Raw genomic sequence first — 25,975 nt, forward strand, 5'->3', positions numbered from 1 at the left:
AGGAACACACACATATAGGGGTGAGAGTGAAGCTTGGGGCTCTTTTCAGCGGATTAGGGGCCCCACTGAGATGTGGCGTGTATCTATAATGTGGCTCCACCCTTTTCCTGAAGGGTTTGAGAATGAGAGCTTGTGAAAGAATAGGGTCAGTGAGAAGAGTGCAGGTTGATGCAGGACCTCAGAGAAGGAAGTGTCCGCATGCTGTTATTTCCAGGCAGGTCTGCCCTGCGGTCTCTGGCTAATGCTCAGCAGACAGTGCTCAGGATACAGACATGTTTCCTAATTTAAAGGGTCCGCAGTGAACTGAGCATCCAATCAGAAAAAAAGCCACACTGGAACTGAGAGATGAACATATTTAAAGCAGATATACCAAATCAGCGAGTTTCTTAGTTGGCAAATTCTCAATTTGTGAAAGGAAAGCTTCTAGTCTAGTGTTTTGCTTCTCAGCATGAAATGCAGTCATAATTCAGCGTAAATAGGACGGAACCTGTATCACCTTCTGTATTCAATTATATACTTTGGAATTTCCTCTGACTGTGGAGTTTTATTATGCTATTTTTAATAATTCCAGTAGAAATATACACTATACTCATACTACCCGCTCCGCAGTCTATAAAAATGAATTCTGCAACATTTCATCATATTGTTACAAAAACTTAATTTGATATATGTAATATATACTGTTATATTGTAAAATAACATACGTAAGAGAATTTTCTGCTTGCATTGATATATATGATACCCAGATGGGTTTTGATACCCAAAGGTCATGATGAAAAAACTGAAATTGCGGATACAAGCGGCTGAAAGGAGTTTCCTCCGTAGGGTGTCTGGGCTCAGCCTTAGAGATGGGATGAGGAGCTCAGACATTCGGGAGGAGCTCAAAGTCGAGATCCTGCTCCTCTGCATCAAAGGGAGTCTAGCATGATTCCTGGATGCCTCCCTGGGTAGGTGTTTCAGGCATGTCCAACCAGGAGGGGGCCCCAGGGAAGACCCAGGACACAGTGAAGAGATTATATCTCTGGACTGGCCTGGGAACGCCTTGGGATTCCCCCGGAGGAGTTGGAGGAGGTGGCTGGGGAGAGGGAGGTCTGGGAATCCCTGCTTAGACTGCTGCCCCTGCGACCCAACCACGGATAAGTGGTGGAGAATGAAATGAAATGAACATCTGGGGGAGGGGGCCCCGTAATGACTTTCTGAGTGGGCCCTCAGAAACAGGGGCCCCGGAGGATATGAACTGTGGGAGAAACAGGAGACCAGTTATGCCAACACTGCCTGTTCAGCCCGGTCTCCTGCATCATCTGTTGTCCCATCGCAGTCTGCAGAGGCTTGCTGATTGGGTCTCGGCATGTAATTTAAAGTACCGTTCAGCAGATGCATCGCCTCCCTTGCATTACTCCTGATATTCAGTCCGCAGATCACCCACATTTCCACCCCACCATCCCCTCCCCCACCCCCCGTCCTCATCTCCATTGTGTCTCACGCTGCGTTGTTCACCGTGCTGTCACAGCACATCGCTTCCCCGCCATTGACGAAGCACGCCAACCGTCCCGGAATTAATTTTTACACAAAGCGCAGCGGAGCATCTGCTCATGACGTAGCCTCTGCCTTCTCAATCTTTAAGGTGAGCCTTTGCATTGTTCAGGCTGTGCGTTTTATCTCATGCTCGGCAGAAGAGCCGCATCGCTGTCGGGCCCCTGATCAGGGCGCTAAACCCCCTGAAAAAAGCCCCAGGGGGACTTCGCTCTCACCTCTATATGTACGTGTGTGTCTTTAAAAAAGGAGAGCATGATGGGATATGTGAAAACCAACAGATTCCAATGTACTCATATGTGTATAAATGGATAATGAAGCAACGCTCTTGAAGACACCATGCTGGTCAGGTTTGGATAAACTGCACCTTTCCGAAGTCACACACAGTGTCTCAGGCTTGTTTTTCTTACAAAGCAGCATGACGTCTCAGCACTAATCCAGAACTTCATCAAGACTGTTCTGCTGTGTTTAAGTGCTGTTTCTCTGTACGCTGTTTTGGTTTGTTGATTTCTCTGCTCTCCTGCTTCATCTCTCGCATAAATTAGAAACATGCTTTGATGCGTTTTATTGTCTTACATCAAAGACCTTAGCTTAGTGGAGCTGTTTGAACTATAAGTCTTTACAAACCACTTTAGAGTCCAGTAATTCTCATCGTATTTTTCTGACGGACGCATCCAGTCCGAATGTCCGTCCAGGGTAATGAAAGTTCACAATCTGAGCTAATGGTGCTTTGAGGATCCATAAGTGGTCAGACTGGAAGAATAAATGACACACGTGTCCAGCGAATTCTGAGCAGGCACTCTGTGTATGCTTTCTTGCTTATTTTCAATGATGGTATGACAATGTCTTGTTTTCAGAGGTGGTTAGTTCATATTGAGTTTTCAGAGGTGGCTAGTTCAGAGTAAAAATCCAGACCAAGATTTTGTTTCAACCAACCTGTTGAGTACTATAACTCTTTATGCTCAACTAGTCGGTTGAAACAAAATCTTGGTCTGGATTTGTACTCTCTGGGCCTGAACTACCCACCTCTGCATACTTTCCATTATGTTAATGGGAAAAAATCCTTTCTTGGAATACACTCAGAAGAAGCAGTGCAGTATGTTGGTGTCTGGATCAGCAGGTGATAAGAAGGCTGCCGGTTTGAGCCCTGTGGGAAGCAGATTGATGCCACAGTTGGGCCCCTGAGCAAGGCCCCCCCCCAGCCTCAGGGGCACTGCATGCTGGCTAACCCTGTGCTATGTCCCCTAAGCTTGCTCGTACCCGTACATGAATCTGTATGTCGCATGGAGAGCAATACAGGGTAGATGAAAAGAGAATTTCCTAACTGGGAAAGTATAAATATTCTGTATTACAGTTATCCTCTGCACAAAGCTTCTGCAGTCCTCATACTGCAAAGACTCTTTAAGGACATCTTTCAGAAGGGTGATCCAGCTGTGACTGGACAGGCGTCATGCAGTGTTGGGGGGGTGAAGCACTTCCTGGGAGCATGAAGGCATCTCAGAGAAGATGAAGGCTTCTGAGAACAATGCAGCCCCCTCGTCACCCCAAGGGAGGATGCTCACGCTCCGTCAGCATTTACTCTGCCATCTGCGCCGACGCTCGTGGTTCAGCGAACACGAACGGCTAAGCAATGAAACGACATGTAGATAAACGTCGGACGTTCAGGAGCCGCCACGTGGAGTTCTGAGCCTCGTGTGGCTGCTCGGCCTCTCGCTCTGAGGAGTTGAGTCACATGTTTGCCCGGGACGTGAGGAAGGGGCTTTCGCCAGATCTGTGGTGCAAAATCGATGCCACCAGCCTTCGGACACAAATAACTCATCCTGCTTCAGTTAAATGTCAATAGGGGGAGGGACGATCAGACTGTGTGCAACCTCAATAGCAGGTGGTGCAGTGGTGTATTTTTCTTGGAATTCCTGAATAAATTGGTCAGAACATGCCTGGTGCATTTCAGTTACATATCAATAGGTGAGCCATTTCCTGTATAGTCATTTCAGACCGTGAGTGATTAATCCGTATTTAAGCAAAGACTTATTCAGAAAATACACATGCATATTTTCATATACAGCTTGAACACAGTACCAATAACTGCTTAAATCTTTCCTCCTGTGGTTTTGTGAAAGTTTGAAAGGTTCAACCCCACCCCCCCCCCCCGCCAAGATAAAATGTGTGTTTTTAATGCTGCAATAATTGGGCAACCAGTTGCTGTTCTCTTTTTCGGGTGCAGGAGGGATCCGTACCCACAGTGGGCCTCACCGAGGCCTTGACAGGAGGAGGGAAGACTTTCCCGTAGAAAGAAGTAACAAGCTTTTGTGTGATTGACTGATTGACAGTTAAAGGCATTCATTTTACACACAGTATGAGAGGGAGTTTGAAATCGCAGACTCTTCCTGTATTTTTAATGGAATAGGGACACGTTACAGTGTTTCCGTTATACTGCGTCTGCTCAGGGTCCTTAACTCGAGCCGTACCCTTCGTAAGCAGAAAAGCTCGGCTCCTACAGTACACGTCAGCTTCCTGAAGTGGGCGCCGTACTGCGCCGGAGAAACTCCTCCTCCCAAATCTTAGGAAACTACAGCAGTAATAGAGGTAGACGGCACTCCGGCTCACCGTGATGATACTCTGGCCGTTTGCAGTAGATGATCCCAGTTGCAATCGCTGCCTGCTGCATCTTTTTAAAGTTATAGACTGCTGAGAACATACTGCATCACGATGTGTCACCATCCACCCCTGTGGCAGGGTGACTGGGTGGGCCAATTAAGCAGTATCCCGTCCAGGGTTCACCCTGTGCCACATCGGATAGGCACCAGGCCTCCCTGGTATCCTAACCAGGATAAGTGCCTGGAAGATGGACGGATAGATGGATTGATCTAGCCCATTAACACAGACACTTTTCTGAACGCAGGAAAGCAGAGCTACACTGACATGGTTCCATGTTAATCATTTATTTAATAAACGCGAGTTCTTGCCCTTGAACTGACCACCGCAGCGCAGGTGCACTGTACCACACTGCATTAATGAAGATCTCCACCTCGATCGACGCAGCAACACAACCACGGCTGACTACCATTTTATTACAGTGCCAGGATGCATATTTAACAGCAAGTTCTACCTCTATATATCCTGCACGAGCAATTTGCTATAGAAAAACGCACTGAAGGGTAAACAAAGACTTTCTTTATTTATTTTCTACGTTCACGTGCTCTCCTCTCTTCTTCTGATCTTTTGTTTTGTATTTCCCCCCCCGTGCAGAGCAGCAGTTCACCAGTCAATCCTGCAGGCATCAGATAGCATGCTGTGTTTTTAATGTATCCGTACCACGGGAGTAACATTCTCATCCTCGCTCCATGCCTTGTCCTTCCTGTTTAATTTAATTTCTCTCAAGCCTAACACCCTAACCCTACAGCTAACACCTTAACTCTAACCATAAGCAGATGCCAGAGATTTGAAGCACACCGATGTGTTCTGAAGATCACTACCTAAAGAGCACTATAATAAAGAAATGGACTTCTACAGTAAGACAATTTCCTTGAAATTCTTTAATAATTTTGTCTTTCACTTGGATTCAGATGAAGCTTCTGTTACATATTAGGCACCCACTCCCTCTCGCCTCTTAGAAATCAGCGGCGGTCTCGTGGCAGTGAAGGTTGGCCCGCTCGACAGTCATCCAGCGGCTCTGCTTAGCCCCGCCCCTTGTTAGCGCTTAAGTAGAGGGTCATTATTCTGCCTCCCCAGGAGAGAGACGCCCGTCGCGGAGCAGAGATGGAACATCCCGCGATCCTCGGCGCTCGGTGGAGGTCGATAGAGCACACCTCTAAATGCCAGGTCGTTTTTTACCACCTTGCCATTGTCGCTCCTGTAAAGTAAACTTCAGTGCAGCCCAGTGGTACCCATCGTTGTAGCAGTTTGATTAAGCAGGGTAAATGTTTCATAGCGTAGCCTGACCCCGCTGAACAGAGTGCCCGTAACGAGAGGGAATCACAGCAGGATGGCGCCATACCCCAAGCATGCGCTAAGCCATGCCTTTTATAGGACTGCTAAAGGTTAGCAGGTACCACTGATTCGACACGCAAACAACGTTACTTTGACTGTAAGAGCTTGGTTACTTATTAATAACATCATAACTACAAAGGCTAAAGGGAACCATTGATCATGCTGGATTAGGCATGAGGTTGGTCGGCTGGTAAAATGGATCCAGAATTAGCTTAAATCCAATATGAGTTGAAGTCTGTTTCCCATAAAAACATCATTATTTAACAGTAACCTGAGAGACCGGTGAATGAATACAATGTTCCAATGTGACCCGTCTCCTGGCACCTCAGTTAACCTGGTATGGGATTCCAGCAGGGAGATTGCAGACCTCAGACCCAGATGGTGGTAAAATGAATTTATATGCACCTGTAATAACCATGGATTTTGGGAGGGGCCCAGCTGCATAGACTTTGATAATGTGATTTTCCAGCCATTTACCTTCTTTTCACGCGTCTATGTGGCTCAGCATGTTAGGGCACTGTGCCTGTGATCAGAGAATCACCGGCTCAAATCCCAGGGTCAACAGAGTGAATCACCATTGTGCCCCTGAGCAAGGCCCTTAACCCCTTAGTTGCCCCAGGGACTGGCTGACCCTGCCTTCTCTTGAAAAGATGTACCTCACTTTGAATAAACGTGTCTGATAAATAAATGGAATACAAACAAATATGGACTTGGGGTGGGTCAAAGCCAGATGGGCGCAGAGCCCTCTGTTGGCCAAAAATAGCACTGCAGCCTTTTTCTTGTTGATGCGTCTTGGCTAGAGTGAGACTCCGTGATGAATTAATAAGTGTTTGGGGAAAGTGGGGCAGCACTGTCCCAGATCTGCCTGAGCCCCAGCACCACCCCCCCCCCCCAAAGCCACAGCAACACTTCTGGCTGCATTGACCACCTCCTCCCTTTGCCATTATGCTACGTCGACCCAATATCCCCAACACCATAACCAACGGCTCAGTGGAACATCCACCATTCCACCCCCAATGGGTAGCCAACCAATCGCCACGAGCCATAGACCCTGACCCAGCCTCAGCTTACAGTATCACAGGAAAAGAACAAAGTCTGTTCGACTCTATACACGTTTATCTGCATGACCCAAAAAAAGTCGAATCTGGACCGTGAATCGGAACACATAAGAATAACTTCTGCACATTAATATTCTTTCAGAATTTGTACCAACTGCATCAAGTGCATGTTAACTGCAGCTGCAAACACGCCTCATCAAAGAGAGAGAGAGCATTTCCTTCTAACACCGATGCGCAGGGCTTGGTCTTTCCAGTTGTTTTTGGGTTTTCGGCCTGACAGTTCAGTCCATAATCCTCTGTTCTCCTGCTGTGCTCAATCCAATTTCATGCCTTTACCTTCCTTGTTCAGGGAAATGTTATGCTTCCTTGGGGACTTGTGTCCACATTCATGTGAATATAACATTAAACTGCACCAAACCTCCACGTGACCACTGATATAAACATTTTATATGGTGATAGCTTAAAAGCAAATGCAGAGACTTTTCTGCTTCAGGGAGAAGGTCTAATATTTATTGTATTTTATCTTTTAATTCTCACTTCTTTCAGGAGATGGCTTTTTTAAACCTGTGTGTTTAAAGCTCCTTGTTTAAAATGCTGCAGCAATTGCTGCTCATGCGTTCTGCGGATCTCGGCATCCGGCTCTGATCGTGCGACTCACCCGAGAAGCTGACGTTGCGGATGTACTTGAGCAGCACGCTGCCGTTGACGGGGTCCATCTTGGGGCAGAGACCCACCCGGCCCGGGCACAGCTCCCGGTGCATGTTGTGTAGGGCGTGCGCCATGGAGTAGACGGCATCGATGACAAACTGCACCTTCCCCTCCTGCTCGTACGGTGAGTCCTTGCCGATCCGTTCATGGTCTGCAGTGGGGAGAGGATGTTTGTACCATTACATTTACATTTTATCTGTTGGATGGTGCGGTGGTGCAGTGGATAGCACTGCCGCTCTACACTTCCAGGACCAGGGTTAAAGTTTCTGGTCTGTGTGTCAGTCCAAAAACATGCCAAGAGTAATCGGAGTTATCTAATTGCCTGTAGGTGTGACTGCGCCCTGCAGTGGGCACCCCATCCTCCCTTGTGTCCACAGCCTCTAGGAATGACTTTGGACCCCCCTGTTTACCCGCAATAGGACAGACGGTTTAATCCAAAACAAGGTGTTTGTGAGCAAGCAGGGTCACACAGTCTCTGGAGCAATTAGTGGGTTAGGGGCCGTGCCCAGGGGCCCAACGGTGACGTCACTCAGTCAGCCGTGGAACCTGAGACTGTCTGATAATGGGAACAGCTCCCAGCACACTGAGCCACACAGCAACACCTAGACACGTCAGAAAGCTTGTATCTCTATACCTCAAAGGTGCTCCCCATTATCTACAGCAAAGCATGTGAAGCAGAGCATGAGCCGTGGTCTGCTTCCTCCATAATTCCTTGCTCTGCGGTGATAGGAGCACTCAGGCTGTCACCGGGTTTATGGGCCGTGGTGTCGGCAGAAAGGAGGCAGCTTTGTCTGCGGACGTGACTCGGGGCAGGGCTGGGGGGGGGGGGGTCGACGGTCCCCTTTGACTGCTCAAGGTTATTTACTCGGTGGGTTCAAGCGGGGAGGGTCCTTCAGTGATTGGAGGGGGCACAAAATCAGGCATACGGAAACCGCCGCCCGCCGCAAATCGCTCCATTGTCCGAGCCGTTTATGAATGAAGTGTTTTCCTTTTCTTCCTCTGAGGATTTGAATTGCCAATTAAGCGTTTTTTGATTAAATGTCCTTCAAAGAGGCCGTCTTTTAAAAACGCAAATTGAATTCCTTCAAAGGCGCTTTTCAAATCCCCATTCTGCCTCCACTGGCATCCTGACTGGCAGATGTCATGATCGGTCGTCACAACCCAGCACTTCCTCAGGGGGGGCGGGTCCAGTTCGATTCCACGAGAACAGCTTTCCTGAGCGAATCTCAGTGCATGTTAAACCCTGTCTGACATAATGTGTCACTCTTTGCTGTTTAGACACTGTAAAGGTCTTAAAGTTTAGCCAAACACATGGAAGCAAGATTGTTTACCTAGAATACCTACTTTTAACCATCTAGATTGCTTATTTTTATCTAGAATACTTTTTATTATGTATACAACTTCCAACTTCTCACTTATTTTTATCTGTCTAGATTATCAGTTTTTATCTCCCTAGAGTATTTCTCATTTATCCATCCAGATTACATCTTACTTCTGATGTTTATCTATCTATATTACTTGCTTATTTTTTCCACCCGGCCTTCTTTTTGCTTCTGATCTTCATCTAACACCTCTAGTATACTTATGACTTGGTATTCATTCATCCATGAATCTTTCCTAAATACCTTCCAGTCCAGGGTGACAGTGACCCTGGAGCTTAACCAGAAAACAGGGCACAAGGCTGGGGGCACCCTACGTGGGATATCAGTCCATCAGAGGGCACAGAGCAGGGGACACCCTGGGCGGGATATCAGTCCATCAGAGGGCACAGAGCAGGGGACACCCTGGGCGGGATATCAGTCCATCAGAGGGCACAGAGCAAGGGACACCCTGGGCGGGATATCAGTCCATCAGAGGCCACAGAGCAGGGGACACCCTACGTGGGATATCAGTCCATCAGAGGGCACAGAGCAGGGGACACCCTGGGCGGGATATCAGTCCATCAGAGGGCACAGAGCAGGGGACACCCTAGGCGGGATATCAGTCCATCAGAGGGCACAGAGCAAGGGACACCCTGGGCGGGATATCAGTCCATCAGAGGCCACAGAGCAGGGGACACCCTACGTGGGATATCAGTTCATCAGAGGGCACAGAGCAGGGGACACCCTGGGCGGGATATCAGTCCATTAGGGCACAGAGCAGAGGACACCCTGGGCAGGACGTTAGTCCATTAGAGGGCACAGAGTAGGGGACACCCTGGGCGGGATTTCAGTCCATCAGAGGGCACAGACCAGGGGACACCCTGGGCGGGATATCAGTCCATCAGAGGGCACAGAGCAGGGGACACCCTGGGCGGGATATCAGTCCATCAGAGGGCACAGAGCAGGGGACACCCTAGGCGGGATATCAGTCCATCAGAGGGCACAGAGCAAGGGACACCCTGGGCGGGATATCAGTCCATCAGAGGCCACAGAGCAGGGGACACCCTACGTGGGATATCAGTCCATCAGAGGGCACAGAGCAGGGGACACCCTGGGCGGGATATCAGTCCATCAGAGGGCACAGAGCAGGGGACACCCTAGGCGGGATATCAGTCCATCAGAGGGCACAGAGCAAGGGACACCCTGGGCGGGATATCAGTCCATCAGAGGCCACAGAGCAGGGGACACCCTACGTGGGATATCAGTCCATCAGAGGGCACAGAGCAGGGGACACCCTGGGCGGGATATCAGTCCATTAGGGCACAGAGCAGAGGACACCCTGGGCAGGACGTTAGTCCATTAGAGGGCACAGAGTAGGGGACACCCTGGGCGGGATTTCAGTCCATCAGAGGGCACAGACCAGGGGACACCCTGGGCGGGATATCAGTCCATCAGAGGGCACAGAGCAGGGGACACCCTGGGCGGTACATCACAGGGCACACACTCACACTCATAATACATTATAGGCAGTTTCAAGAAGTGTTTCTCAAACCGATTGTCAGGGATGCTCAGCTGGAGGGAGCAAAAACGTAGATCATCTAGGGGTTCTCAAGGACCGATTTCAGAAACACTTGTTTAGAGGCACCAGCTTACCTAAGTGCACGTGTCTGGACTGCCAGAGGACGTCCATGCAAATACGAGAAGGGCGCGCAAACTCTCGACGCATCAGGAATCGGAGGTGTGGAGCCACGGAGTGACTCACTTAGTCTGGGCTGCTCATGAATCAGGGTTCAATAGGGTAGTTACTGCTTACATGTAGTAATTACTGAGTACTGATTATTCAGTAGTTACTCATGTTCTTGCCTCCACATTTATTCATGTATGTAGTCTGGCTTTGAGGCAATTTAAAAGTGTGTTTATATGTTCTTTTGTCTGTGTTATTCGTGAATTACTATATGACATTAATAATGAATTACTTAATTCAGTCATTTTGTACTGTGTAAAGCACTTTGATCAATAACTGCTTGTATTTAAACTGTGAAATAAATAAACTGACTTGACCTGACTAAAACCAGGGGGTGTGTCAGACTCCCAGCTGAAGTCTGTGCTGTGAACAGCAGCACAGGCCGGGCAGCCTGACAGGTGTGAAGCTAAGCCTGAAGACGGCAGCCGCCCAGCCTTCCTCTGCGTTAATGTGATTAGTTATGACAGGTGTACATTAAGGCTGACGGAGGCTGTGTTCATTCTTTTAAAGCACATTAATTCCCAGGTTGACTTTCAATTACATCTACAGTATGCTAAGTTTCAATTAAGCCAGTTAGAGCGTATCTTGTAGGACAGCCCCACTGCAGACTGTGATAACCATGGATCTGGGCTCTTTGTGTGGGGGGAGTTAAAAGGACAGCTTACAGAATAAAGGCCACAGAGGCACCAGCTGGGGGAATCTCCTGTCCTGAGTAACGCAGAATCGATCACGGACCCGGCTTCCCTGTAAATCGACATCAACGCTGCCATCAAGTGAGGGGAAGAGGCCGCAGACGCCCAGAAAATGAGCGCATGTTTCCGAAAAGACCAGACAGCTTGAAATGGATGTTGGCACAAATAGCCGTTTAGCTAAAGTCCAGCAGAAGCGTGGTGTACCAGCAGACGGCCGGGATCCCTTACTCCGGATCTCCCGCACTTCACATTACGCTTTGACCCGGTCTATCACGTGAACCAGGAGGCCCGCCCTCGGTATTAATCTGCATTAGCCGTCCCGCGGCCCTGCTATCAGCTGATGCTGGTGTGCCAGGCTTTACTACAACCCTTATCAGCTTGTATCCAGCCACACTAAGGACTGATACGTCAATTACAAAAAGAAAAAAAAACAAAGAAACGCATACAGGCCTGTTAGAAACTCCCACCTGCTAGATAATAACTGTAAGTGCCAAAATATTCCCACTTGATTTTTTATAGCCATCCAGTATTCAGCAATCCATGAAATCCACCTAAAAGATATATTAGCTGTTCTGTTTCACCTGAGATACTGGCTTGACAAGAGAAGCATTCAGTGGGGCTATTTAGACTGTCCAGAATAAGTCTTTTTACACACCATGAGCTGGTTAGATGATTAGAAGTATCATAATGACCAAACCAAAAACCAGCTCCAAACCCAGATGATGGGTGAAGAACAGGTGTTTCAGCCTAAATGGTTCAGATTTCTCTCTATATAACCACGTGTTCAGAAGCACGTGACCAACAAGGCTTTGTAAAGTCATTGAAGCCAGTAGTTTCATCCGCATTGTGTGGGACCGACGCTCCGGTGACGAACTATCAGGGACTAAAGACAGTCAAACAACCTAATCTGGATACAAGCGAACTGCAATGCTGATTTTACACACGATGCATAATTTATATGCTCACACATATATTTTAAAAAAGTAAATAAGAGCTAAATAAATTTGCCTTTTATCCAGAAATTTTGTTCAGTTCCTGTTTGGCCAGCAGGTGTCTCTAGCCATCCTGTTCCCTCCTCTGTCTTGTAGCCCTTTAGCCATAGTGTGTCACACTTAGTCTACTTAACAGGTTAGGAGTGTGGATTGGTAGTTGTACAATCTGGCAAAGGGTTCAAGGCTAACCAAAGGACAGCCTTCTTTTCTTGAATATTGTGGATTTGATGTTACTACTGTTTGGTTTTGTTTCTTTATATCCCTGGTTTAGGTTATCCTGTTCATTTCTTATTTTATTATGATTGCATGTTCTTTGGTTCTTAGTTATTCCCTTGCTGTTAGCTTTAAGTGTTTCATAGTGTTCAGTGTTTGTTGGAGTTCCCTTGTTCTGTGCTAGTTAAGTATGATCCACTCCACCTGTTTCTTATTAACCTGTGTTCCATTTGATTGGTCATTTTGCTTACGAGTCACACCTCCATTGTTCGCCCCGATTCCCTTTGTGTATTTATGTCCCTGCTCTCACGTTATTAGTCAGTCATTGTGTTAAGTTTCTGTGTTATGGTGCTGTGTGCTTATGTTACTATGTGGCGCATGCAGCTTGTTTGCTTAGATCTGTTCCTTTGTGGCTTGGTTGCCTCAGTTAGTCTGTGTTTGGTTCTGTTTTCCCCCTGTTTACTACTGACCTCTCATGGTCCTTTTCTTTTGGTTATTTCCCCCAGTGTATTTTGTTTGTCAAATAAGCTCTTGCTGTTTCGGAGCCGCTAAGTGCATTGTCACCTTTTTCCCACTTGCACCATCCCATGCCGTGACAGAAATTAGTTTCTCTGCACAAATGTTCTGAAAGCACATTGTAGCTTACTGTACTGTATGTAGAACATTCTAGGGGATGGTGTATACATTATGGTGTATATGATGGCCAGAAGGTGACATTGGTTTGATAATATTATAAATATAAATTTTGTGAATTTTACAATGTTCCTCTTTACAATGTCCTGGGTATGATGTTTAACTGCACCCTGCCCTGCAAGCAGTCCTCCACCTTGCAGGAAAAAATGTTGAGGGTTGGTGGCAGGATTTGCACTCCAGCTACTGTAAAATAACTCACAGCAGCTTGAAATAAACAGGCACGATACCCTTCTGCCCTTGGCGGGAGTAGCTGAGGATTGTGTGAGTCCCCATGGGTCTGGAGACCAGGGCAAGAGTGGCTCCGTGTTCCTTCAGGTTGCTGGATCCTGGTTCCAAAGCTAGAGCTGCATTGTTGGACTTGATACTCCAAAACTGGTGGTGCAGCGAAGAATGATCACATCCTCGTGGGCAGATGCTGGAGGCTCCTACAGAGCTGAAGGGTCTACAGAAGTGCCTAGTTTGTGAATTCTGACCACAGACTTGTTGTTGCTTCTCTGAAGATTCAGCTTAGATCCAGTAGGCTGCCGCCTACTAGGAGAATGAGGATGGACTTGGCCAGGTTACAAGATCAAGCTGTTGCTGATGAGTTTGCATACAGTTTATGTGTGGAACTTGCAGGCGTGGGTGCGACTGCTGACTCTAATGTGATGTGGGAGACCTTCTGTGATAAGACCCTGAAGGTTGCTGAAGGTTGTGTTGGTGTTGCCAGTGTTCCCAGAAGGAGGTGTTTCGTCTCGCAGGGCACCCTGGATATAATCGAGAGGAGTCGCAGCACACAATTTGACAAATCCAGTCTGTACCGGCAACTGAGGAGGACGGCTGTAAGGGCAGATAAGGAGGCGTTGTGAATCGGGGTGGTGAACCAGCTGGGGGTAGGGTAGGCCGCAGGGATCTGGGGTGAACTTCTTCAGGCTGGTAGTAAGGCTGCCCTCAAGGCACTGCAGACAATTCTTGCTTCCATTTGGGAGTCATCTCAACTGACTGGAAAACGGGACTTGTAGTCCCTATCTGGAAAGGGAAGGGTGATCTCCTGGATGGCGGCAACTACAGGGGCATAACACTGCTTTCAGTGATGGGTAAGGTCCTTGCTAGGGTCATCCTTAACAGAATCCATGATCACTTGCTCGCCTGTCAGCAACCCGACCAGTCTGATTTTACACCTAAGACATCTATCATGGACTGTATCCTGGCACTAAGGGTTCTCATTGAACACAAGCGTGAATATCAACAGTTTTTTGCAGTCTTTGTCGATTTTAATTGCCTTGTGGCAACGATTGAATTGCCCTGTGGGACATCCTGAGACTTTGCGGAATCCCCCTGAAGTCGCTGGATATCATGGCCGGCCTGTACACTGGTACTGCGAGTGTTGAGCGGAGTGGAGGGAGAACCTCAGCATTCTTCCCAGTTAATTCTGGGGTTCACCAGGGGTGTGTTCTTGCTCCTATTCTATTCAATGCTTGTACAGACTGGGGGTTGGGCAGGGTCATGGGGTCTAGCAGCTGTAGGCAATTCGTTGGTAAAGAAAGGTTTACTGATCTTGACTTTGCCGAAGATGCTGTGATCTTACCGGAGTCAATGGGGGCTCTGTTCGGGGCTCTTGAGAGACTGAGCGAGGAGTCTGAGTGTCTGGGATTGCAGGTGTCCTGGATAAAGACCAAGATCCAGGCATTTAATGACTTCTTAGGCACAGCCATCAGCAGTGTGTCTGTCTGCGGGGGGAATGTCGACCTTGTCGAGAGATTTACTGTACCTACCTCAGCAGCGACATTCATGTCTCTGGTGACTCTTTCTATGAAGTCAGCAAACGATTGTGAAAGCGTGGGAGGTCATGAGGTGTGTCGCACTCCCTCTATCCATATCTCCCATATCTTTGCAAGAGGACAAAGGTCCAAGTCTTTAGAGTCCTGGTGCTCGAATGTCTTGCTGTATGGCTGTGAGACATGGACACTATCCAGTGAGCTGAGACGAAGACTGGGCTCCTTCAGTACTATGTCTCTTTGGAGAATCCTTGGGTACCACTGGCTTGACTTTGTGTCAAACAAGCAGTTGCTAGAGGAGTCCTGAATGAGGCACATTACCTGCATAGTGAGGGAGTGTCAGTTACAGCCCTACAGCCATGTGATGCGATTCCCTGAGGGTGATCTGGCTCGTAGGACCCTCATTTCTGAGGACCCAAGTGGCTGGACCAGGCCGAGGGGACGCCCACGTAACGCATGGCTGCGGCAGATGGATGGCCATTTCTGGAGTGTGGGACTGGACCACATGTGTCCCTGGGGGGTCGCCAGCTGGAATCCCAAGGAGTTTCGCCATGTGGTGGGTGAGGCAATGCGCTGTATCAGTGCATACTCCCCGACCTGACTCTTTTTAATTATATGGGCTGCAATGCTAAACATACAACTCTGCCTGGGCTATAAACAGCATTATTTGTTTATACTTAATGAGTGCTCATCAAACAGGGGGCGGCATGGTGGTGCAGTGGTTAGCACTGTTGCCTCACACCTCTGGGACCCGGGTTCGAGTCTCTGCCTGGGTCACATGTGTGTGGAGTTTGCATGTTCTCCCCATGTCATCGTGGGGTTTCCTCCGGGTGCTCTGGTTTCCCCCCACAGTCCAAAAACATGCTGAGGCTAATTGGACTTGCTAAATTGCCCGCATGTGTGCGTGAAAGGTGTGTGAGAGTGCCCTGCGATGGGCTGACCCCCCCCATCCTGGGTTGTTCCCTGCCTCGTGCCCATTGCTTCCGGGATAGGCTCCGGACCCCCCGCAACCCAGTAGGATAAGCGGTTTGGACAATGGATGGATGGATGATCATCGAACATCTTTGCTATCACCAATAGTGTAAGGATGCCTTTTGGCCCCGTAAACTGGGAGAGAAATACTGGAGAAAACACTAAAAACTTCCATGCCGATTTTTAAGACTTCTACAACATGATGAAAATCTCATAAAAAAAAATTTAAACCACAAACTTTTGCCAAGAAATGAAATCATATGACCTACGATATTTAATGTTCAAAACTCTCTGTACAACTTTTCCAAATTGTTCAAAGGTAAAAGCCATTCTCATCCATCCATCCATTTAAACCTGTTCATCCAGGATCACGGGGAACTGGGGTCTGACTCCCGCCCCACCTCTCCCCACCCTTGGTGATCCCAAAGGACCTCCACAGTCGAGGGTATCTTCAGGAGATGGAAAATCAAGATGGCCGCTGCCCCTGGTGGGTCTCACCTGGACACTGTGACACTACAATGTGTTTTTTAATTTAAGAGGAGAAAAACCAACAGGTAAAAAGCGTCATTCCTGACAAGCTCATACTGAGCAAAAACAGGGTACCATTTCTGGAGCCTGCAGATTAGGGTGAGAACAAAGTAAATATAGCCGATGTGAGCTGTCGTGTAAGTGGAAGTTTCCAGAATAGCCATCCTGTCAGAGCCATACACTGTGTGAACTGAAAGTGTGTCGACTGATTAATTCCCCAGATTGTCAGTGGGATTTACAAGAGAGGAGGTAATATGCTAACATTCATGGAATGGGAGTCCCAATGTTTTATGGAATCAGACTGATAGAGAATGAAGAAATGGTGGTGCAGTGTCTTGCGGGGCAGCGATGCGGCCTCACACCTCCAGAACTGGTGGATTGATTCCTGTGAGGTTTCAATGTCCTGCCATTATCAAAAAAAAAAAATATGCGGCAAGGAAAATGGGCATCTGAGGTGCCCACACAGGTGGGGGCCCTGTGATAGTCTGACATTCCGTACAGGTCAGCAAGGGCTGGCCGTTTGGGGAAGCATGGGGTTTCTGAACACCCCATGCCTCTGAACACCTTGCGTCACTGAATGTCCAACACGCACTGAACACCCCATACTTGCTTTCTGCATTTGTCAATGAGCACATGATCCTGAACAGTTCCTAAGCACATGACTCTGAGCCTGTGACCCTGAGCATTTCCTGAGCACATGACTCTGAGCTTGTGATCTTGCGCATTTCCTGACCACATGACTCTGAGTCTGTGACCCTGAGCATTTCCTGAGCACATGACTCTGAGCTTGTGATCCTGCGCATTTCCTGACCACATGACTCTGAGCCTGTGACCCTGAGCATTTCCTGAGCACATGACTCTGAGCCTGTGACCCTGAGCATTTCCTGAGCACATGACTCTGAGCCTGTGATCCTGCGCATTCCCTGACCACATGACTCTGAGCCTGTGACCCTGAGCATTTCCTGAGCACATGACTCTGAGCCTGTGATCCTGAGCATTTCCTGAGCACATGACTCTAAGCCTGTGACCCTGAGCATTTCCTGAGCACATGGCTCTGAGCCTGTGACCCTGAGCATTTCCTGAGCACATGACTCTAAGCCTGTGACCCTGAGCATTTCCTGAGCACATGACTCTGAGCCTGTGACCCTGAGCATTTCCTGAGCACATGACTCTGAGCCTGTGACCCTGCGCATTTCCTGAGCTTGTGACCATCAGAATTTCACAGCGTTTTAAAAACCTTTCCTTGAGATACATGAAAACTCCATCTCCACTTGCATTACAGAATCCTTCAGCTTTGCACTTGAAACCAGTCCTCTCTTGGATCCACCCATCCCCTTCCTGCTTATCCTGAACAGTGCCTAGAGTGTCTTGCCCAGTGGTCCAACCATGACATCTGTTAGGGTTATCTTCTTCTAAAGATACGCTGGAAACAAACCAGTCTCTGAACACAGAACAACACGCACAGCTGTGATGATCTTTTACTTGCTGCAAGGGAACCCCGGTCCTGACCTCGAGGTGTCAGCCTCTCAGTCGAACACAGCCAACTTCGAAAGAGGAACTCCCCTCGCAGTGTCTTTTATTGAGGTACACAAACAGGATATGCAAAAGACATTGAACATTGTTTATCACCCTATATGGGGTGGAAATATTCAAGCGACAGTTCTTAAGCAGTGTTATTGCTAAATTAAGATCAAGCTGCTGCAGGGTGTTGTTTCCAAGCGTCTAGCAAAATGACAATAAAAAAATTACATATTTCTCTAACAAAATCACTCTACCAAAGCCTGGAAATTGAACCCAGAATATTCCAATCACTGACACTGGGTCCTGACTCACTTAGCCACAGACATTTGCCGTACCCTCCTTGACTACAGCTGTTAAAGCAGCTAGACTGAGCTTCCAGTGAATTCCCAGGCACAAGTGAAGGCAGTAATAAAGCAGGAACTATACGTAAACTTCCAAACAAAGCCAGAACTTAATTACACTGCTACAGAAAATACAACACAAAGTACAACCTTAATATCATTCAGGGCACATGTAGCAGTATAAGGCTAGTAAAGGCATTCCTATACATACTGAATATGAAAACAGATTTTACTTCCTCAACCTTTCTAGCCATAGTCACTTAACAGTCTGAAACGTCAACCATTTGTAGCTGTATTGACCCTCATGCCCTCACTGTACGTCACCTGACTGACTCTGGGTGGCTCAGTAGGTTAGGACACTGTGCCTGAGAGCAGAAGGTTAGTATTCGAAATCTGAGAGGTTTTACAGTTGGGCCCCTGAGCACGGCCCTCAACCCTTACTCAAAAAAAGTATATTACTTCAGATAAGATATAAATGATAATGAAACCCGATGGATCATCCGGAACCTGTGACCTTATGGTTCTGTTTGATGAACTAATTACATTCAGTGACCTTGTGGCTCTCTCTGAGAATGCAAAAACAATAACTGATTTGGTCTGGGAGCAAACAGTACCCCCCCCCCCCCCCGCTGTTTCCATGTGTACGGTAACAGAAGAGAAGCAGGGGAAAACAAGGAGGAAACAGATATGAGCAAAGAGGGAGGGAGAAGAGGAGGACAGCAGCAACGGTGGCAGCAGGTTCGATATGTCAGAATTAAAGGGACCTGAGAAAAGAGCGAGAGATCTGGGTGATCACCTTCAATCTGTTACACACACAGTGATGCTTTTAATCTACCATGGCGAGGGGGGATTAAATCATCACATGGTGGAGATCTAAAGGTCTCCTTTAGAAAGGGGATCTGATCCCTGTGTCATCTGCACCAGGTCCCATAGCATCTCTTGGCATGCTTAACCATATCTTCACGGTGAGTTATTAGCCGGATGTTCAGGAGGTTATCATGTCGGGGGAAAAGCTCTCTGTCTTTCACAGACATGGGGAGGCCGGCACACAGACGGCAAGAACAAAAAGCTGAAGCTTGGCGCGATGTTAACTTTGATGTTAACATCCTTCTTCTAAGGCCCTATTTGTGAGGCATGCCTCTCAGTATAAAACACGCTTAAGATCTTACGACCAGAGATTTCATTTAAATAGGTGAGTCATAGGCAGTGATCTCTTTGTGCTAAGCTATGCATTTCCTGCTCCACTTCCATTTTTATTAATACTTGTTACATAAGTTGACTTAAATTCTTAAAATAACAGTTCATTGCTTACTCTGCCAGCTACATATTCCTCAAACTAACCTCTGAGTAAAGCTGCTGCTTGAAATTGATATATCAAATAGGGATCATTACATCTATGCTGTATGAACTCACAATACAATTCCCACTGCATCTACACTGCACAAGCTCACAATACAATGCTCACTGTATATTCACTGCACCAAGCCCACAATACAATGTGTACTTCACATTCACTGCACCACGCGCATAATACAGTTCTCACTGCATAATCACTGCACATTCTCACAATACAATGCTCACTGCATATTCACTGCACCAAGCCCACAATACAATGTGCACTGCACTTTCACTGCACCAAGCTCATAATACAATTCTCACTGCATAAACTCTAGACAGCATAGTGGCCAAAAATCTAAGGAGGGTGGCTGTTTCTGGTGGTTGGCGCTGCCACTGCATTTAAAAACTCATAGATCAGGTGCTTTAGCTTTGATCATGTTTAATCGCACATTATCCAAACCTCCTGTTTGCATTAACGAGCAGGTGTACCTGATAAACTGGTTACTGAGTGTATATAGATTGCATAACAAGATTCCTCTAATAGCTGCAATAAAATATAGCCATATGATCCCTTATAAAATAATATGCCTCTAATGAAAAAGCAGCACAATGCTACAGCCTTGAATGCTTTAAAATCTAGACATAAACCCAAATGCTGGTATTTCATTTCATAACCTTGCAAGTTTAACCTACAGTTGCACCCATAAAGGTCCGGGAGATCAGACTGATACTAGGACCTCTGTGCTTCGGGGCAGAAGGTGGAGGAGGTGGCCATGAGCTCCTGTGATGGAGATGGCTTCCACATGGTCAGATCCAGTGCTCCTCTGCTTCTGCCTGCTCTTTTTAATGTCTCACTGCATGGATACAGGTATACAGGTGCATTGTACTGAATTAGAAACAGAGAAGGCTGAGGGGCATTTATAGAGTTTGCATTGCATCAGGATGGGCGTCTCCTGCAGGCAGCATTGAGCCGCACGTTTCTCAGTGATGGCAATGCCAGGCAGTGGGGGGGGGGGGGGGGAGAGCGGAGTATAGGAGGCCACCACCCTGTCATCAGGCCCATCGCTGACTACCTTGCTTGGAGGGAACAGAAAAGTATGAAGAAGTTTTACATCTGTCACTAATGCAACGGCTTAATAAACTGTATTTATCTGCTTGCTGATGTGCAGTACTGCGGGGGTACCAGCGAGGGGGGGGGGGGTGTACACAGCACCTGTTCGTTTTTGATAGTCGGCAAACATCAGAAACGACACACACTCGCATAAAATACTTTAATTATGGGCTATAAACAAACGTATGTTTCTACAACTGGGTTGGAATGTCTTTCAGATAAATCGCTGTGTATTTCCGCATCCATGTCATGGGAAAGATGGAGGTGTGCAGTATATCATAGCAATGAGGGGTCGACCATAAAGGGATGGATTGCTATAGCCCCATAGTACGGTAGACATCTGTCCACAAGGCTGAAGACACAGCTGTCCTGTCTCTGTCTGGGAGGGAACAAGCTCCCCTTTGCTGATCAGTAACCAGGATGTGGCCTGAAATGGATGAGGAAGCCCTGGCCTCAAATGGAACAAATGATTATTTGCCTATTTACCTAATCTATTGTTGAATGTCCATAACATAAGATGGTGACAGCTGTGTCCTGCATACAAATGCAGCCAGATACACGATCAGTTCCTTAATCACTGCGCCACCTAGTGGCCAATTTAAAAAAGGCGCATTTTCCAGGTAAAGCCAAATATATCGATTCAGGGCTTCTACCGGCTCAATCGATTTCAGCTCAAACTCTCCTCACGGCCTTTTGACCTGCGACACACAAATGTTCGTTCACAGCGTAAAAGAAAAAAAGCATTCAGCGTAACTTGATTTCCTCCGTGGTAAAGACGAGATTACTGCTAATAGTAAAAAAATAAAATAAAAAAGTGATGTTATTTATATGGTAAACTTAATAAACTGCTTCGGGTACAATTGTTTGTTATTGTAATACTGTAATACATATAATGAGACGCTCAGAGCCCACGCAGGAGCTGCCAGCCAGTGATCAGTCAGATGACTGTGAGGCTGACTGGGGTGCTATCGATACGAGTGGGCTGCCCCCCCCCCCCCCTGCCATCCATCCCCCACAGCCATTCACCAGAGCGTGGAATGAATGATAACTCGTAAGTGACTCATCCACATGATTCTCCATGCAGGCTGAAGGGCTAATGGCATCAGACACCAGGATCTGTGTGGCTACAGTAACTCGCTGCTACAGTTCCTACCCGGGGTGGCTTTGTTGCTTCTGGGGCCCTAATGAAAACGGCACTACAGGGTCCTTCACTCTGCCCCCCCCAGCCCCCTGATGAAGGAATGTATTACAACGCACCCATGTAAAGAACTGTGGGGCACTATATACAAATGAATTGCGATTGAAATATATACCAGAGGGCAGTCATAAAATCAGAGCGTAGTGAGTGTTTGGGGCCAACAGAGGGCCCCCACACCTCAGGGGCCCCATGTGTGGTTCAAATGGTGGCTAAACACTGCTGCTGGTACCTCCATACACACAGCTTTATGTCGCCAGTGCAGGAAGCCAGGTTACTTCAACACCCCTTAGAGCAAGAGATGAATGCATTTTTCAGCTTAATCACTGCTGACAAGTGAGATATTCAATAAAATAGGAATCAGAGCGAGTAAAACGTGACTGCCGAATGGAAGCAGAGGATTACATTTAACCCCTGTGCTTCCCCGTCCACTGCGGGTGATTTCCGGCTGTTGTATGCTTCAGTTGCAAGAGGAGCATGAATAAAAGCAAGGTTTTCTAACATCTACACTGACACGCACATACACAGCCTTGTGGTAACATGTCTCCAGCAGACATGAGTCATGTTGCAGCTGGTGCTCAGTTTCTCCACTGTCTGCTCCCCCCGTGGCCACCCAGAGAACGTTCCAGAACGAGCGTTAACTCCCCTCACCAAAGCCGGGGTAAGAGGCAGCCTCAGTGGTGAGAGTCTTATAAGGGCCGTTTCCTTCAGATTTAAAACAGCTAGAACGACTCTCTGCTCCCATGATCCTCTTGGGCAGGTTGGGTAACCCAGCCCTCTCCATCCTTCCTGTATATGTTTATGTACATTTTACAATGTCAGGATACATTTTATATTCGCCAGTAGCTTCCAAGCTCCAGACACCCATGACTCTGAAAATGACAAGCAGGTACAGAAAATGGATGGATGGATGGAAAACACAGTTTCCTACAGTAGTTAGTTTGCACTAAATGCTAATGCTAAGTCCCAGCATGCAAAGTGCTAGCTGGATGGCTAAAAACAGTAAAACCAGGTTCGTTGAATAAATCAGTCTCAGTTCTTAACTATGTATCTGCTACTTTAAACTAGCTGCAGTATAAAAACTAGTACTGCATAAAAACTTAATTATAAAAGTTGTTAATTGTATAAGACCTCATTTAGGTGCCATGGCCATGTGCCACGGTCATTAGCTAAGCTTAAATGATTTTTAGCTCATTAGCTCGTCGGCGAATCTTTCTGCGCTGCAAAAAAATCAACCGAGAGAATGGATTTGATCCATAGTTTCTGTGACATCTGTGGAGTGTAGCAAATGACGGCTACTTTAATGTAAAGCATAATCTATGTGGATATTATTAGCCCCCGTAGCTAAACTTCTGTTAGCTATGTGTCATGTGACCACTGTTAGACCTCAGCTTAGGTTCTCCTTAGTGTATGAGTCTGCACTGGACCAGCGTCCCACCCAGTATATGAGCCCTGCTTCCTAGTACACGATCTGACTCATTCAGGGTCTGGCGTTTATGAAAGCCAAGGCTTATAGACTCACCTGTAGCTTCAAATGCAAAATTAAAAGTCTTTCTCAGTCTTACTAGACACTGACAAAATTCGGAAACAAAAAAATACGGAAAGAGTAAGAAACTGGCCAGATCTGTCCCGGTGAGCCTACGCCGCCCCCTGCTGGCATTCCCCGCCCCTGCCAGGCCCTCTGTGGTAACTCTGAACCTGTTCCTTGGTTCGCTGCTCTCCGCCGTACGTGAAGCACCATCCGTCCCACGCTGATTATTTAACTGATTAGCCAAACACTTGTTTTCCCTTGTTTATCACTCGCGTGCCTCAGGAGCTCAGATTAGTGGCCCGTGGCTGGAATGCTAATTGGCGATGATTTATTTAATTAGCATAATGAAGAGCGAGCCGTCCTCGTCTGCACGGTGATGCCCGCTTCCTTCTCATCCGCCATCGGGAGTGCCAAATCTCCGCGTCCCTGTGTGTCCTCACAGCACCCCACGCTCGAAGGCCACACTCGCGCATACGACACCCCCTTCATCCTCTCCCATTTGCCATGAAAGAGAAAGTCTTTTCTCCACTTTCCTTTTCGAGTGCTAGTGAAAAGCAGCCTCGTGTCCAGCAGTGGTCTCCTTAAATCGTGCATTAGCATGGGGCACCCCTGTAGGCCACAAGCAGTTACTACAGTACGTATCAAAGACCTGCCTTCCTTATTTAGGAGCTGCAGAAGTGGCATGTTCTGCTAACCAGCTAGCTAGCTACCATCTTCTGACTGTACTTGCTAGCTATTTATTTAGCTTTTGAAACAACTGACTCAAAGTGACTCAAAGTCACTTTTTGAGTGTGGCCCTAGACACCTCAATCCCAGCCCCGCTCATATTCAGGGTTCAGCTGTGTAAGGGTGTAAGGGCTTTGGCTGGGTCATGATCTCTTTGATGAGAGCCTGTTTAACGGCGATGCGTCCCGATAACCTCCCGGTAATTAAACTATTAACTAGACGGGAATTGGCATAGGGGGCAGCCCATACAGTGCAGGTAGCCGTCAGCCACAGGGGTAAGTATGTAAATGGTGGGTAAATCATTTTGCAGCAGAGAACCGTTCTGAAATCATTTTCACGGTCTTATAAATTTACCCAAGCCTGCTTTTAAAGTCCATTTAAATGTACTATCGTTAATAGTCAGTGTAATCGCTTAACTTCACACTTCCTTCCAGAACTTACTTAACGTGACGAGATATCGAAATTCCCTTTATTTAGGCATCTGCAAGCTCCACATGGGGGGGGGGGGGGGGGGGATGGCGATCTCCATGGAAAGAGGAAAGGAGCTGTTTCATTTGGTGGTCATTCTGGGAGAAATAAAAAGGGCTAAATGTTTTTTTCTAGCTGAGTTTTAATGACCGGACTCATTCAGTGGTACTTCTACGGACCATCTTTGAGGGCATGGAGGGAACAGCTTGCTCATTGAGATAACAAACATCATGGAATGTCACACTCCACATTCATACGCAATCGGGGCCTGGAGGTCAGGGGTTTAAGGGCTGATGTTCTTCTTTGAGATGGTATCCAGTTCATGGAATCCATGAGATTGGATCAACAAGGAAGACCTCCAGTCTTAATCCGTCTTTGATGTGTGGGCATCAGTCTCCTGTCTCACCACACATGCTACTTCCGGGGCTACAGCTGAGCAGGTCCTCAGCTGAATTTTAGCAAATATTGCAGAGCTTCTGGGAACCTTGGAGAACCAATGAATAGGCATGTTTTGGCCAGAAAGCATCAAAATTTATAGGACACTAAAACAGCCAAGGAGGCTGTTTCTCCAGCAGGATTCCTGGGCTTGGAACCGAACTCCTGAGGACGTACCAGTCATCTCCTCCTCGCCAGAGCATTGGTCATGTTCCCTTCAGGCTCAGTCACTTCCTTCCATGTCATTTCATGTTTCATGCTTCATTTCATGTTTGTCAAACGTACGCAGGACAATAAAGTCCAATGAAAAACAGGCACCAGCAAGCTGGCCAATGAAACTGCATGTCACAAAATGTACTAATACTGTAAATAACGTGTAAATGAATTACAGTAGAATTTATACAGCTTCCTCCAGAACTTCTGCTGCAGGGCGGATCAGCAGTCCACAAACGAACGGCAGGATTCCTAGACGGGATTGAACTGGGATTAAAAACCGGCTTGGACTACATGATCCTCCACGATAAATGACGTACCTATCGGCCCCTTGGGAAAACGCCTGGTACGCCAGATGGCTAGTCCAGCCCCAGTCGGTGAGTTGAATAAGAATGAGCCTAGTGGAATATCAGGTCCAGTATCGCAGGATTATAATGCCCTGCGTCTCTAAGCAGGAACAGCACTCCAGCACTCGGGGGACTGATAGCTACCCGGCTAACTAGATTTCCAGGGTTATCTCACTCATTATGCAACGGCATACTTAGCGAGATCCGGCGAGCATTCTGGGATATTCATTCCAGGATTCACTCAGCATAGGTGGCTGTTTTCTATGTACGGTGTCAGTATATAATGACAGGAAAACCAAAATAAAACGCGATACTGGAGAAAAGGCTTAAAATTATTAATTTAGTCTGAAACTGAAAATGACATGTACACGTGCTGAAATTTTTCCTGATTACATATTGGGGAAGTGGAATAGAGAAACATGAGTATAGCTGACTGAAGCAGCCACTAGGTCATTTCTGCCAATTTTGTGTTAGAAACGCTTGCGCTTGGCATGAAATGAGACTAAAA

The 25,975-nt window shown here is 47.2% G+C and overlaps 1 protein-coding gene across 3 annotated transcripts in view; it reads right to left on the reverse strand.

Moving 5' to 3' along the window:
• LOC125713012 (metabotropic glutamate receptor 4-like) overlaps positions 1 to 25,975 on the reverse strand; it is a 182,361-nt gene that overhangs the window by 19,189 nt on the left and 137,197 nt on the right. For all 3 annotated transcript variants that reach the window (XM_048983702.1, XM_048983700.1, XM_048983701.1), the window contains exon 7: positions 7,240 to 7,440. In XM_048983702.1, the coding sequence (XP_048839659.1) occupies positions 7,240 to 7,440 (201 nt within the window). The remainder of the gene's footprint in view (positions 1 to 7,239; positions 7,441 to 25,975) is intronic.

Source organism: Brienomyrus brachyistius, chromosome 18, assembly GCF_023856365.1.
Source record: "Brienomyrus brachyistius isolate T26 chromosome 18, BBRACH_0.4, whole genome shotgun sequence".
Classification (NCBI taxonomy): domain Eukaryota; kingdom Metazoa; phylum Chordata; class Actinopteri; order Osteoglossiformes; family Mormyridae; genus Brienomyrus; species Brienomyrus brachyistius.